Source organism: Podarcis liolepis (genome assembly GCF_965112155.1).
Source record: "Podarcis liolepis genome assembly, chromosome: 14".
NCBI classification, from domain to species: Eukaryota; Metazoa; Chordata; class Lepidosauria; order Squamata; family Lacertidae; genus Podarcis; species Podarcis liolepis.
In genome coordinates, this window is record NC_139569.1 from 14,847,139 (window position 1) to 14,863,199 (window position 16,061).

General features: G+C 43.8%; 1 protein-coding gene across 1 annotated transcript in view; it reads right to left on the minus strand.

The window, feature by feature from the left end:
* TMC5 (transmembrane channel like 5) overlaps positions 1–14,255 on the minus strand; it is a 32,954-nt gene extending 18,699 nt beyond the window's left edge. The window contains exons 1-5 of the mRNA XM_083474600.1: positions 13,520–14,255; positions 6,545–6,717; positions 4,259–4,476; positions 3,136–3,243; positions 1,029–1,136 (exon numbers count right to left, since the gene is read on the minus strand). Of these exons, the coding sequence (XP_083330726.1) occupies positions 1,029–1,136; positions 3,136–3,243; positions 4,259–4,476; positions 6,545–6,621 (511 nt within the window). The 5' untranslated portion in view covers positions 6,622–6,717; positions 13,520–14,255. The remainder of the gene's footprint in view (positions 1–1,028; positions 1,137–3,135; positions 3,244–4,258; positions 4,477–6,544; positions 6,718–13,519) is intronic.
* Between the last annotated feature and the right edge of the window lie 1,806 nt (positions 14,256–16,061).

Genomic DNA, 16,061 nt, shown 5'->3' on the forward strand with positions numbered 1-16,061 from the left:
TTCCTTGACATCTGATGGGAGGGCATTCCACAGGGCAGGCGCCACTCTGGAAATTGTATCTCTGTGAAGGGCTCTCCCAGCAACTCCCAGCTCCCTTAACCAACTTTGGTTCCCATGATTCTTCGGGGGAACCAAAGAATAGTGGTATCATAGAGCTTTACATGTACAGGGCATCTGTGGCCAGAGTGAGGCAGCTGCCTCGGGTGACAAGCGCAGGGGAGCAGCAGCAAGGCGCTGTGGGGGAAAGAACTGGGTGTACCCTCCAAATAGTCTTGCTGCATTCAGGAGTAGTGGAAGATGCTCTCCTGTCAGCCAATGTTGAAGTAAGGTTCAACTTTGAGGCTTCTCTGCATGGAATAACAACAGGTTGCCATGTTGTCCCTTGCCTTGGACTCCTCCCTGCCTTCAGAGTTATAGTTCCACAGTAGAATAATTCTTTAGAAAATCCCTTCCCCTCCCCCCAAGAAAATTATTGCTGTAACAAAAGGAAAGGTTTTGGTGGCACAGTACGCCACCAATAAGTGGCACAGTACGCTTACGTCTTGCATGTGGTCATGTTCTGGGGAGGGTGTGTATACGCAGAAATGCCTATACATGAACCGCCCCATTGGAACTGCCCTCGCATAACCATCCTCAACTTCCAAGCAAGACGGAGAGCTTTTAAGCTCTCCACCTTGCTTACTAGGCTCTGGGATGCTCTCATGAGATCTCATGGGGCCATCTGAGTTCCCGCAAGATCTCGCAAGAGCATCCTAGAGCAAGGTAAGCAAGTCCAAGAGCTTAAAATCTCTTTCCGCACTGGGAAAACCCAGCACAAAAAAAGGAGCTTTGCATGCAATTAATTTGCAGGATTTCAAGCAGCTGGCTTTGAACCACACAAGGTTGAAATCACACAAGTAAATTGGGTTCAAGATGCAATTGTACTGTAATGATTTAATAACACATTGACCAACAACACTGGGACTCTAAAAATTCTTTCCATAGGAAACCTGGGAGGAATGAGAGAGAAGTCGGAAGAATTTATTTACCATCCTTTTTCTTGGTCTCTTCATATCCTGGATCTGATCGAAATAGACTAGACGGTGTCATGAAGACCATATCAACTTCTTGCCTGTGACGTCTCTGGATTAAGTGAACTGAGGAATTAACCAAAGCACCTTTTTAATGAACTTTACAAAACTTAATAAATGAAGCACTGATCTAAATAGATTTGTTTTCATACAGCTTACCTTCCCAGTGTAATATGCTAGAAGTCTACTGTGGGGAGAGGTAAGGTGCATGAGAGCCTAACTAGGTTATATAAGATCACTTATATAAGCTGTTAATAAATTTTCTTATATGTTATTTCACAGTTTCCCACTTTAAAAAAATTAAACTGATTCTTTTTCTTTTCCGTAACTGGTTAGCTAAAACCCTTGAGTTTTCATTACCAAGTTCATAATAGGATTGTTTAAGATATTGAATGGTCACAATTTTGGGGATATTTAGTGAGTAAAGCTGTTTTATTTTCCCAGGTAACTGTCAGTAAGCACATTTACTAGATGCAATTTTATGTTATCCTGTTCCTAAATGTCTTCAACTAATGGTAAGCAAAGGACTTTACTCTCTTGTTTCAGTGTACTGTGTTACTGATAAGAGTACCCCAAACCACAGCGTTGAAGGTATCTCCCATACCAGTCCTGGAGTATGAAGACCAGTGTCATTAAATGCCAAAGGCCACTGGGATTTCCTTAAGCAAGCTTTGTTGAACCAAACAGTTCCGCTGTTAGGAAATTTGAACCTGCCAGCATATGGGCAGCCAATGCACCCCCATCAATTAAGCCACGGGATTGTGTTTACCTGCTATATTCAGTTATGTGCATACACTTCAAAATTTGAGAGCAGCAGAATCTGAATACCATGGGTACTTATAGCTTCCACTTCAGAGCCAGAAGATGCAATTAATTGGTCTCTAATGGTCTGGGAACAACATGGCATTTATTCACTGCAATCTTCCTTTGGCAAATGATTTTAAATATTATTCCTGGCCTAAGTGGAGGTGGAATGTCTGAAGCATCTGTTTTTAGGTAAACCTTTTCCAGGTCTTCAACAGTCTCCATGTTTGAACTTAAGAAATTTGTGGTGGCTGAAGTATTTTTGCCCCAAACAAATTTCTCCTGCAACCACTTACGGTAATTGGGCCAGAATGCTTTGTGTCCAATGTGCTGCCTGGGTTCTCAATATTTACATGTTTGTTATTCAGTTGATTCTTTGGGGAATCGATTTCACCCCCCAGAAATAGGAGGTTTCAATAAGAAAAGAGGATCTTTTGTTCTGTTATGAAGAACAAAATAGCTTGATCTTTGTTTCTCATGAATGGAAGACATTACTACTTTGAAGGGAAATGGCAGATCTTAGCTTGGAAAGAATTTCATTCCCATCCCTAACATAGGGCTGCCATATTTCAAAAATCAAGACTCAAAAACCGCCACCGAGCCCAAACAGCCCAAGCCAGAGAGTTTAAAAACATCACTCACAATTGCATTTCTTGTTTTATGCTGAGGTAGGACAACTCACTCTGAGGAAGAAAAATCACACTGTGGAGAATGACTCCGGTCCCATATATCTGAAAGACCACCTCCTTCCTCACAGACCCTCTTGGGTACTGAGATCGGCACAGGGGACCCTCGTGCAGTTAGTTCGTCTGCCCTCAGAGGCTCGAGGAGGGTGACAGGACAGGGCATTCACTGTGGTGGCCCCCAAGTTGTAGAACTACCTTCCACAGAAGTGTGTCTGGCACCTTCATTATACAGCTTCTGAAGAATGCTGAAGACACACATTTCCCCCCTGGCTTTTGACAATTGAAGTGTACGTTTTTATGATTGTAAGCTGTTTTTAATAGTGTGTTTTAATTCTGTAACCTGCCCTAGAACCTAAAGGTAAAGGAAACAAACAAACAAACACCAGGATGCATGGTCTCTATATCCTTTAGAATATACTTCGAAAATCTCTTCATAATCAAATGATATTTGCCTATTCGGTAAATTTTCTTACACAGTATTTAAAATTCAAATCAGCTATGAAACCTACTCTGAATAATTTTTGATATCAAAACTTAAAAATTTCAACAATGCCATTATATCCCATAAACCTTACCTCCATCAGGCATATCACCCAGTCTCTGTGCATAAGGATCATTCAGAAGATTATTAGCAGCAGGCGACCTCTGTATTAATTCTGGTTCATACTCAAATGAAGGATTAACTAATGAAGAAAAAAGAAAAGTGCAGAAGCAGGTTGCAGCTCTTCTTGTAGTCCACACACACACACACACACACACGTGTGCACGCACACACACACACATCCAGGGGGAAAGCTGGGACCCTGTAGCACTAGTTTTCTGGGTCTAGAGATTTTGTACATTTTTGCATGGAAGAGCATTCAATCACATATATGCCTCGCCTCCACTCTGACACAGTACAGCCCAAACCCAAGTGACAGCCAGGGCACAACCAAATTCACAAGCTGTTTGCACATGCACTCACAGGCCCACCTTTTCCAATTTCATAAAAAAATAAAATTGCATATATTCAGAGATTTTACCCCAGTTCTTCCATCATGTGTCCTTTGGGGGGGGGCGGGGAGCCTAGAATTCTGCCGAAGCCAAAATCATAACATATGCTTCAGGTTACGGACTCCGCTAACGCAGAAATAGTACCTCGGGTTAAGAACTTTGCTTCAGGGTGAGAACAGAAATTGTGCTCCTGCAGCGCGGCAGCAGTGGGAGGCCCCATTAGCTGAAGTGGTGCTTCAGGTTAAGAACAGTTTCAGGTTAAGAACGGACCTCCAGAACGAATTAAGTACTTAACCTGAGGTACCACTGTATTAGATATATTACAGTATTCCCTGCATTTCTGACATGCAAGTTTTAGAGGGCTGTTGTAATGTAGCCCAAAATTACACCAGCCACACACAGATGTGAAATTTCAACAGGCTTCAAGGATTTTGCACAAATAAATTCTAAATTTGATGTGAAAGAGGATACTCAAAACAGTTCAGTATAGACTTTGTGCCTACAAAAGGCTGACAAACTGTTTTTGGAGGGATGGAGAACTAGGAAAGATGTATGATGGAAAGGACCGGCTGGGGTCTTAAAACATCAACACTTCCTGTGGAATCCTTTTCTTGCGGTTCGCACTTGCATTTTCCCATTATAGTAACCTCAAAATGTTCTGCATTATTCCGTTACAACTTGCAAACATAAAATGCAATGACATACCATGAGAGTTTCCATATGGATTTGCACTGGACATCTCAGGCACAAAATCTGTCCACCTGTATTCATCATCATCAGATGGAGTCTGCATCGAACCCATAGGCATCAGCACAAACGAGCTCCGTCCTCGTTCTTCCGCGTTGTCGTAATCAACATCGGATTCGTAGGGAGAGGCGCCGTAAGGATTAAAACGAAAAGAAGTGCTCCTCTGAGAGGGTCTTCTGTGTGAGAAATAAAGAGAGGGGAGAAGTAAGCAGCTACCAGAAAGAAAGTGAAATATACCGTATTTTTCGCCCTATAAGACGCACTTTTCCCCCTCCAAAAATGAAGGGGAAATGTGTGTGCGTCTTATGGGGCGAATGCAGACTCCTTGGCTTCAGCGATAGCAACGCGAAGCCTCTGAAGCCTGCGCTCCGGAGGCTACGCATTGCTTCCGCTGAAGCCAGGAGACTCTGCTCTTTGAGGCTGGCGGTGGGGGAAAGCAGCGCTTCCCCCATCGCCAGCCCCAGAGGATGGGGGGCAGCGGGAAGGCGTGTGACGCCTTGCCACTACTCTCCAACGCGGGTTTGAGGCTGGCGGTGGGGAAAGCAGCGCTTCCCCCATCGCCAGCCCCAGAGGATGGGGGGCAGCAGGAAGGTGTGCGACGCCTTCCCGCTACTCTCCAACCCTCCTTTGGGCTTTTGCGGGAGATGGGGGAATTCCCCCACCTCCCGCAAAAGCAGGCAAAAGCCGCACGCTCTTTAAAGGGGCTCTGCAGCTTCTGCTGGCTCCTAGAAAAGTCCGCAGGAGCCGAGCACCCTTTAAAGAGCGAGCGGCACTTGGGGGCTTTTCCCCAAGGAGGGAGAAGGGACTGACTGGCCGTTTCAGTCCCTTCTCCCTCCTGGTCGAAAAGCCCGCAGGAGTCACATGGGGCTCCTCTGGGCTTTTGCGGGAGGTGGGGGAATTCCGCCACCTCCCACAAAAGCAGGGAGAAGGTCTTGGAGTAGCGCACAGGCTGCATGCAGCCTGTCCACTGCTCCCAGAGCTGCGGGGAGAATCATATTTTCCCCTTGATTTCCCCCCCCCGAAAACTAGGTGCGTCCTATGGGCCGGTGTGTCCTATAGGGCAAAAAATACGGTAGGCATGGCTTAGAAAGGCCTAAAAATGTCAGAAGAACCCTGATGGATCCAACTACAGGTCTGAAAAGCTAACCACCTCTCACTATCTCATGATGAAATGGAGTGTCCGTTTGTAGGGACAATGATTCAAAGGCTTCATGATTAGAGGCAGTTCTCAAGGGCGACATTTGCCCATGGGTGCCACACTGGTGGCCCTAGGACTATCTAGTTCAACTTCCTGTATCTCACAATGGCTATTCAGATACCTGTGGAACGTCAACTAGCAGGACATAAATTCTCCTCCTCACAATCTCCAGCAAGTGGTAGTGCGAGGCATGCCCTCTCTGATCTTAGAGGTAGCATATAGCCCTCATGACTAGTTGCCACTGATAGCCTTTTCCCTCCATATAACCACCTAAGAGTAGCCATCTTTGAGCATGACCTGAAAAAGGCTTGGGGAACCTTTGGCCCCCAGCTAGCAAGGTCAATGGTGATGGCTGATGGGATTCGAGTCCAATAACATCTGGAGGGCCAAAAGTTCCCTAGCTCTTTTAATGAAAATGTGAATCTAATTTTGAATGTGTGTTGCATACGTAAAATGTTGGTGTCTGTGACACTGGCGATATTGTGTTTTCTGTGCAATTAGTAGAGGTCTCCTCTCAGAGACCAGAAATGCATATCCTAATAAGTCTGAAATGCAGTGGCAATACATGCTCCAATTGGCTGTGTAGTTGTGAAGGAGTTTTCCTCTTTATGTTTGGTTCAAGGTTTCCCTGCTATGTAGAAGGCTGGAACTACAAAAGAAAAGCTCTCTGGTCCTCTCTCCTCAAATTATATACTGTTTTCGTTCATTTTTCTCAGTGAGGTATTATTATCTGGATTTCTTTTCTCTTTGGATTCTACCTGTGTTACAAAAGTAACTTTGGTACCCATGAGGACTAAACATTCAGTAACAGAATGCTGCCAATCAGGAAACAAAAAACGAAGTCTGAGGAAATGAAATGGCTTACTGGAGAAGGGTGTGTTTCGCTGGCACCCTGAACAGAAATACTTTTACTTGTAATAAATAATCTAGATATCAATGCACAGTATGAGTAGCTAGGTTTATTCTAGGAACATGCATCATTGTTTGCTTTGTTAATTCAACAATAGCAGCAGCTTAGTCTTTTATATGCTATATTTCAGACTTACGTTCTGTCAATCTCTAGCGTTTCAGAGTGGTGATAGTCTGGGTTTTCAAAGGCTTCATTATTGTAGTGGAAAGACATGATGCATCTAAATCTTTGCCTTCGTATGAAAGATGTTTAAAAATCAACTTCGTGGACTGTTTTCAGTTTTTTACTGGGCGAAGTTTCATCCCGAATCTATTTTAAAAGAAATTAAATTAAAATACATTCCAGCCAATCCTTCACACTCACACCCTCTTGTTTAAGCTTTTAACTGTATATCTCTCTCTCTCTCTCTCTCTCTCACACACACACACACACACACACACACAGTTTTCTCAGTTAAAAATCACATACCTTCTCAGAAGTCCTATGAGGAGTTGAACTGGGCATGTTTCACTTTGCTAGAGGGCTACAGGTCTCCTATCCCCAACAAAAGAGTTACACAGAGTGATCACAACTAGTAGCCACTGATACCCTTGTCCTCTTTGAGTTTCTTTCCTTTCCTTTTAAAGCCATCAAACTCAGAAGCCAGCATGTTTTCTTCTAACAATGAATGTCATAAATGAATAGAGTTATATCCAGTGTTAGCCCTACTCAATCATGGACATTACTTACTGCAATCCATGAATTTCAGTGGATATACTCCGTGTTGAATATAACCCACTAAAGACTGTGTGCAAGATAGCTCCGTTTATCCAGCCCAAATATACCCCAATTCAACTTATTAGCTGTCCTTGAGTTGTAGTATTTTGGGGTGATGGTTATAGGAAACCACATATGCTGAATACGACATTCCGGTGTGGATATACCACTTCAGTGAACCATGGTTATGAGATTGGGAACAGGCGAAGGGATTGCATACTTTCTCTCTCTTGAGAATCTCTCCAAACTCTCCAAGTGTCCCTATATTCCAGGGACAGTCTCAGATTTACAGAAGCTGTCTCAGTTTCTGATCTGATCCTGCTTTTCCTTAGGATGTCCCTATTTTCATCAGATAAATGCTGAAGGGCATGGAGTTTTGTGACCCTCAAGCCAAGGAGATAAGTAACTAGACAACCTTTAGAAGACATCTGAAGGCAGCCCTGTATAGGGAGGTTTTTTAAAAAAAAATGTTTAATGGTTTCTTACATTTTTATGTATGTCGGAAGCCGCCCAGAATGGCTGGGGCAACCCAGTCAGATGGGTGGGGTATAAAGAATAAAATTGTGGAATAGGACAGCCCTATTTTCACTGGAGAAACATTGGAGAGTATGTCTCACCCAGCTTAACTAAAGATCAAATTACATCAGCACTAACGATAACTGTGTTTAAGTGCTGATAACAGAGCCTGAAATCTCAGTTTGAAACCTTGGGTTAAGGACAAACCCTGGTTAAGGGTTAGGGTTAGGGTCTGGTCTTGATTTTTATGCTAATATTTTGGTTTATGATCTGGTTGAATTGTGGATTGTTTTGTATTTTTATTGTTGACCCCCCCCGCCCCCATTTTTTTTTCTTACAATACTTAAAAACGTATCTTTCAGTCTGGGGGCAAATTCCGTTGATACGTGTCAGTCTAACAGCACAGGGGCTCAATAGAAAAGCCACAATTCTAACTTTTCAACTGCATTTTTGTCTTCAGGTTAGGATTAACCTGTTCTGGCCTTTTTATGCTATCCCTATGAGATGACATGTTTTAGCTTGCCAAAAAACCAAACACAAATCCCTTCTTCAAATATCCGCCACGTCACTTAGAAACCACAAGGAAATACTGAGTGCTAAAAGAGTTAGCATACCTTTGTTCAGCGAGACCAGGAAAGGTGGAAATGCTTTCATGGGCCTCAAGACAAAGGTCAGCCATTTTACTTGAACATAAGCAGCCTACCCTCTCTATCATGTCATCAGGAACTTGTCAGCAAAAGTTCCAGGTGGCAATATAAAACATGGCGAATAAGTTAATACATTCTTTTACTCGGACTTCGATACCAACACGATACCAACACCATCAGCAAAACTCTCTTTTTCTTCCCAGAATCCTGAAGGAAAGTGTTTACGCTTCTACAAAACTAATTTGTTTAACACAGAAAGGAATAGTTTTTCACTCTCTCACACACACAGCCTTGATTCTGCTCTCTCCAGCTACTTAAAAAAAATTAATATAAATTTTATTTTCAATGCAACATTACAACAAAAATTATACTGAATCCAAAATAAAAACTATACAAACAAGAAAGAAAAACAAGACACAAAAAGGAAAAAAGAGAGAAAAGGGGGGGGGAGCACACATCTACAAATAAAACCATATCTTCATTCTAGTCTAGTCTTTCACTGAATTGGACGTGTGTGTGTGTGTCTGTGTGTGTACGTTTGAAAGAAAAATAAAGTAGCTGGTCATATGTATGTACCAGCTACTTTCTTTTACTTTCAAACGTACACACACTTGTCAAATTCAATCATTTAGTTAAATAAAGTGTGTCATTTTGCCCTCAGTCGGTATACCGCCTTAGCACATCATGCTATTATTACGTGATTTAATCACCGAGGTCAAAACAAACAGGACAAGCTCCAGGATCAAGGAGTCCCTTTGCAATGTTCCCTCCCCTCCTATATATCCTACCTGCCCCATACATTTGAAGCAGTATCACACCACCTTAAAGAGCCACCGCTTCCCCCCCAAAATCCTAAGAGCTACAGTTTGCTAAAGGTGCTGAGAATTGTTGGGAGAGACCCCATTGCCACCCTACAATGACAATTCCCAGAGTTCTCTGGGAAGCTCTGTGAGGGAAAGAAGGGCAATGGCTGAGCCAGAAAAGAAGCGGGGGGGGGGGCACAGAAGGGGCAAGGTATATTTCTCTGGACTCATTTAAGGTCGTTCTTCCTTGTCCCTGCTATAGACTTGTAGCTTCACTGGCTCTGGGTATTTATTTATTTTAGCTCATTCACTTTATTGCTTTCAGTATGTTCTCAACCAACTTGAGCAGTGAGAAACTGCAACCTCAAAGTAATAGCCTCAGCCATCAGAATCAACAAAGAGTGAGGCTCTTTTGCTTCTCAGGTTACATCGAACTGAATACTGTGTTTGCTACCAGTTCCAGGTTATAATTTAATGAGATGTATCGCTTTCAAGAACTTCACCGACCAAGTTCATTTGGAGCAGGAAGGAGAGGAAATTAAAATATATGGATTCTTTGTTTGCTTTTAAAGAACACAGCAATTGCATTAGCAATCTCTGCAACCATGATATCTTTTTAGAAAACTATTTCCCATTAAGATAGATCAGGAAGGCTGAACCACAGGCTGCCTTCTCTCTTTGGTCGTTTGGACTCTCTCCACGCCACACATCTTCCCCAGTCACACCAAGGTGTGCAAAAAATAGCCTAAATTTACATCCATTGCCCACCCACTTTTGACTGCTTTCTCCCACACAACTGCACCCCCACCACGTGCCCACCCCACTCCCAGAAATTGATTTGGCCCTCAGCAAACAGTCATGCTGCATATATACGAAGCACATTTTCCCCCTCCAAAAATTCTGGTTTCTGTAGTCTACCCCTCATAGAGTTACAATTCCCAGCCACACTCAACAAACTACATTGCCCAGAATTCCTAGAGGAGGGAAATGTGCTTTAAAGATATAGCATATACACAGCGAGAGATAGAGGTATTAATAACCACACCTTGATTTACAGAGAAATATGCTTTTTCTCCACAGACTACCTTCTAGGTTTCTGCTACTATGGGGCAAATAAAAATGTTCCACTAACGCTAAAGACGTATCCTGAGTTTGGCAGGATGTTTTCAGAAGGACAGTTGTGAAACAATATGGTTCACAGCCTTTATCACGTTCTTCCCCATAAAAATACAGTTAAGGTAGGCTTCTAGATGGAAGGAAAACTGAGGCTGAAAGTTAATCCTCATAGAAGTACAGAGCCAGCCCTACCATTGGGCATCTTCCAAAGTTTCTAAGTGGGTAGGTTGGCAGCCAGGTGTGGAAATTGCCCATAAAGTAAGGAGAGCTCACCTGAGTTCAGATCCTGTTCTGCGCACCTTGATTCCTGAGAGCATGATGCTCATGCTGATTAGAGCAGACATGTGGTGGGAGCCGGGCTTTCCAAGGGCTCCCCACAACCTTCAGAGCAGTTTTTATCCCAATCTACAAGCCCATCCACTTGAGCTAGCCACCATGAATAGCAGCCAGTTCATATCCACACTGTACATTTAAAGCACTTTTAAAGCAAATGGCTTCCACCCAAAAAGGAATTATGGGAACTGGAGTCCACCCCTCATAGAGACGCAATACCCAGCACCCTACAGTTGCCAGGATTCTTTGGGGGAAGTCATGTTCTTTAAATCTGCTGTAAACAGTGAGAAGATTATGGTTGTGGGGATCCTGCTGAGGGTGGGCTTAGGCAGATGCCTGAATTTCCCATCTCCCAAGGCTGGAGGTCCAAGATGAATGCAGCAGAGAAAGTTAAAGCTGCAAATTGCAATCCTGTACCCCAGGTGCAGGGAAGTTTTTCTTCAGCCTGAAAGCCACATTCCCTCATGAACATCTTTCTTGGGGTCACACTGAAGTGGTGGGTGTGGTCAGAGACAAAATATAGATAGAGGAAGATGGAAAAGTAAGTGGAGCAACAGGTGTGACTCTTACATTAAAGTAAAAGGTAAAAGACGCCTGGACGGTTAAGTCCAGTCAAAAGCGACTATAGGGTTGTGGTGCTCATCTCGCTTTCAGGCTGAGGGAGCTGACGTTTGTCCATAGACAGCTTTACGGGTCATGTGGCCAGCATGACTAAACCGCTACTGGCGTACAGATGACCGTGACGAGTGCCAGAGCGCACGTAAACAACATTTACCTTCTTGCCGCAGCGGTACCTATTTATCTACTTGCACTGGCATGCTTTCAAACTGCTAGGTTGGCAGGAGCTGGGACAGAGCAACGGGAGCTCACCCCCTCATGGGGATTCGAACCGCCGACCTTCCAATCAGCAAGCCCAAGAGGCTCAGTGGTTTAGACCACAGCGCCAGCCGCATCCCTATACTCTTACATTAGGCCTCATCTGCACTATACATTTAAAGCAGTATTACTCCACTTTAAACAGTCATAGGTTCCCCCAAATAATCATGGGAACTGCAATTTGTTAAGGGTGCTGAGAGTTGTTAGGAGACTCCTATTCCCCACCTAGAGCTACAATTCCCAGAATTCGCTTGGCAGAGGGATACACTGTTAACCCGTTCTGGGAATTGTAGCTCCTGACAACTTTCATCACCCTCAACAAACTACAGTTTTTAGGATTATTTGGGAGAAGCCATGACTATTTAAAGTGGTACAATACCGCTTTAAATATATAGTGCAGGTGGGGCCTTTGTATAGAAGGCCAAATTCCAGTGACACAAAATCTAGACTATCTTCCATCCAGAGGAGGATGTGTCACAATTAGATGACACATTCCAGCCAGGCACTTCAGAAGGAGACAGGACATGTGCTGCTAAGTATATTAAAATCCTATCGATTTCTACAAGGACTAGACACTTTATTTGCCTTGGGGCACCACCTGTTAACATAAACATTGCAGTTAACTGATAAGGAAGAATAACATATTACATAAAACTCCTTCTACAATAAAGCAAGCACTAAGTTTATATGTGCAAGCACTTGTGTTTATATACGTAGTTTTGAATTTATTCAGCTGCAACCAAATTTTAAGATTTTATAATACTGAGAAAATAAATTGGAACCTGTTTTTTTAAAGTTATCTGTCCATCAGCAAGGATAACAGCTACGCTATTTTATTTCATTTCACAACACTTTATTTTAATAAAAGCTCTAAGTGGTTTTATTATCCTATCCTGCTCTTTTCAAAGACCTTGCATACTTATAGCTGTTGACACTAATGTTTGCTAATCAGCCTTGCTGAAAATTCCCACCCCCATCAGATCATTATGCTGTTGTTCACTTCCTTATTGACTAAATGTCCAAAGGTGGATTATAAAAATTACACAGATCCTTTGGGAGCAAAAAGGAAGTTCAGAATTTCTCTTTAAAGCAGGAAGAGTTTTTTTTTATTACAAATCACTTTAACAAACCAGCACTCATCAATCTCAATAGGGCCAGCTTCCCAAAAACACATCTAGGATGGGAGTGTTAAAGTTAAATACATATTTCAAAAATCTAACCAGTCACTGTGTTCTTTCTGTACTTCCTAACTGATAGCGTCTATATCCTAAACTCCCTGATAAAACACTCACACACACAAAATACTACAAAATACATACAGTACACAAGCACAAATAAGAGGGGGTGTCCTCAGGGGGGGAAAATTGGAGGAAAGAGAAAGTATAACAATGAAAGTGTGAAGCAGACTAGTTTCTCAGTAAGAATAATGCTTGTAAGAGTTTGCATCAGATCTCGGGTTGTACAAAAGCTAGAAACTTAATCCTTTTCTCTATTTTGTTTTAATGAAACCTGGGAATCTAGGGGTTAGGGTTTTCCAGGGGGAGCAACAGTGTCCATTTCCCAACTCTGTGGACACCTATATTTCTATCTGTATAATGTGTTTGAGTGTGTTTAAGGTCTCTAGGTCTCTGTATTTCGGTATTACGACTGGTAGGAAGTCAGCCCTTTACATGGAGACCCCGGCATGAGAGAGTTGCAAAAGTAAGGGAACTCTGCGTGGGCGTCCTGGCGATTTTTTTAAAACTGCAAAGTGATAGCAGACAGGTGAGAGCAGGCTAGTTTCTCAGCAAAAGGTAAAAAAGAAAGAATGCTGCCTGCACATTTATTCTCGTAACTCAGACTCTACAAATGCTAGAAAAGTAAGCTTTTTGAAAACAGAAAGCTGAGTATCTGGGGAGGGAGCCCCCTCGCCCACGCCCCCCTGCGGATGCCCATGGAGCCGTGGGAAGCGCCAGGAAGGGAAAGAGGTTCTCCTGCAAGACCACCCACGCGGTATAAACAAGGGGGGAGACAAACAAGTCCTGAAACAGACAAAGAAGTAGTAATGATGTCGTGGCTTTTTACCTCTTGGAAGGAGCCGGCTCTCCTCTCCACTCAGCGATGCAGCAGCCGGCTAGTGGATCCGGCCCGCAGCGGGAAGGTTTTGCTGGAATGTTGCAAGCTCCGCTCAAGTCATCATTCTGGTCCTCTTCTGCTTTCTCAGGAAGTGGCTGGCAGAGAATCCCAGGCGGGTGGGGGGGGCGGGTGGAGAGAGGCAAGGGTTCCGCCCCCGGCAGATCAGCAGGTGCCGACACCTTAAGCTGCCCTCGTCCCCAGCAGCAACCCACCCACTGCCCCGCAAAGGCACAGTCGCAACACACAAAGGTGGTGCGTTAAAGGAACGTCTCGTCCGGGCAGCTGAGGTTACAGCAGCTCTGCGGGACAATCTCCATTCCTGCATCCAAACCCCGGGATTTCCCCCTTGAAGCTCAGCTGAAGCTTTGCTAGCAGTAATTGCAACGAAAGTCCACCCCCCCCCCGTGCTTTGCCTGATGCTTAACCTGTTGTATGTTTTCACTGGCGTGTTCACATTTCCGCATAACTATACGCATTCATTCTTTGTCCGAGGTCTGTGCTATTCAACGTGAGTAGGCAATAGAAAACCACAGGAGACACAGAGAAACGTTGCTGTGTTGCGTCGATACTGTACTATGTACTTGTACTATGTACACGCCAGCGCCTCAGTGGGTGGTCGAAAAACTCACCTAAGAAGAGCCCTGCTGGATCAGGCCCAATGGTCCGTCTAGGGAAGTATCCTGTTCCACGGAGGGCAACACATGCTCACGAGAAGCCCATATGCAGGACCTGAGCAGAAAAGCTCTCTCCCCTCTTGTGATTCACAGCAACCAGTATTCAGAGGTGTACTGCTTGGAGGCAGAACATAGCCATTAGGGCTGGTAGCCATTGATGAGCCCGATCCTTCATGAAGTTGACTAATCTCTTAAAGTCACCCAAATTGGTTTGTTTGTTTGTTATTATTATTATTAAATTTATTTTGTTTTTCAGATTAAAATTTTACAATCACATTTCCAACATACAACATAAAAACAAGATTCCAAGGAATCTCCTGGACTTCCCTCCTCCCCTTTGTGGGTCCTACTGTTAATCATTTCCTCCTGCATCTTTTATGATAACCCAAATCTTTTACATCTCCATTATGTCCGAAATTCACCATTAAGATACAAGTGTTATTCCTATCCTACTAACACTGTTAGCTGTTTACAATGGTTTTTAAGATAAATTATAAATTTCCCCCATTCCTTATTAAAATTTTGGTCTTCTTGATTTCTGATTCTTCCGGTCATTTTAGCCATTCAGCATAATCCATCAACTTAATCTGCCATTCTTCTGGTGACTATCGCTACATTTGGGGGGGGGCTGTAACCAACTAAGTTCTACTCAGAGAAGACCTTCTGAAATTAGTGGGCCCAAGCTAACCTTGTCCATCAATTCTGAGGGCTCTACTATTCAGAGCAGGATGGATACTGGATACAACCCATAGCTCATGTCCCTGTGAACCAAACAGAAGCTTAGCATTCAGTGCTGCAAGCCAATGTGTGTCTACTCAGACACTACCCATGGAGTTCACTGGCTTACTCCCAGAGAAGCGTGTATAGGGTTGTAGCCTACGTTTCTCAATTACATCTACCAGAGGTCTGCAGCTTTGGAATTCAAGCATCTACACCAGAGCACACCAGCAGTAAAACCCCCTCTCAGCCCATAATCCTCAGAATCTCGCCTGTTGGGCTAGATGCTCTTCAGGGTGGCTGGCTCAAAAGGGAAGTGTGCAATACTAGGCACATCTATTCAGAAGTAAGCCCTGTTGCATAGGAGCCAACTCCTAGTGGTCTTGGGGGCTTCGGCCCCCACAATAAAATAATTGAGGGGACCAAGCCCCCACCAAGTTGATGGGCATTCCCATTCAAATGGTTTATGTGCACTGCGTCATGTGATCAATTTTGCGGGGCGGGGCTTACCTGGGCCCCACAATGTTTTATTCAAGTTGTCACTCCTGCCCCACTGAGATCTAGAAAGGCACGACTAAGACTAAGGAAGAGGGAACTGGCAGTCAGTGCCACCTCCTGAACTGGTTGTAAATAAGAAGGCAGATAGATCAGCTGGGGGTTGGGTGAAGGTGGGCTGAGGTTGGCGGAAGGGGGGCAGTGCTCCACTTGCCCTAATGGACCAGCCTCCACTGTCTCTAGACTGGAAAAAAGACTTGTGTCTGAAACACTGAAGAACTGCTACCAGCTTGTTGACAATATTGAGCCAGATCCACCACAGCATTTGATTCCGCTTAAGTGCAGTTTCCTGTGTTCCCGTGGAAGCTCACAGAACCCTGGTTTGAACAGCACTGCTTTAACACCACATGGTGTTCCTACAAGTTCTCTCCTAGCAGAACATTTCTAACCATGAGCAAGACTGCATGCAGTTTGAATCGCTTTAAACACAAGCTTCCACCTATCTGTAGCCCATGAATGTACTATGTAAACACTGCAGCAGTTATGCTTTTATGTTCATTTAATATATTTGTGGTAGCTTGTGTTTAACCACATTGGTGTAGTTA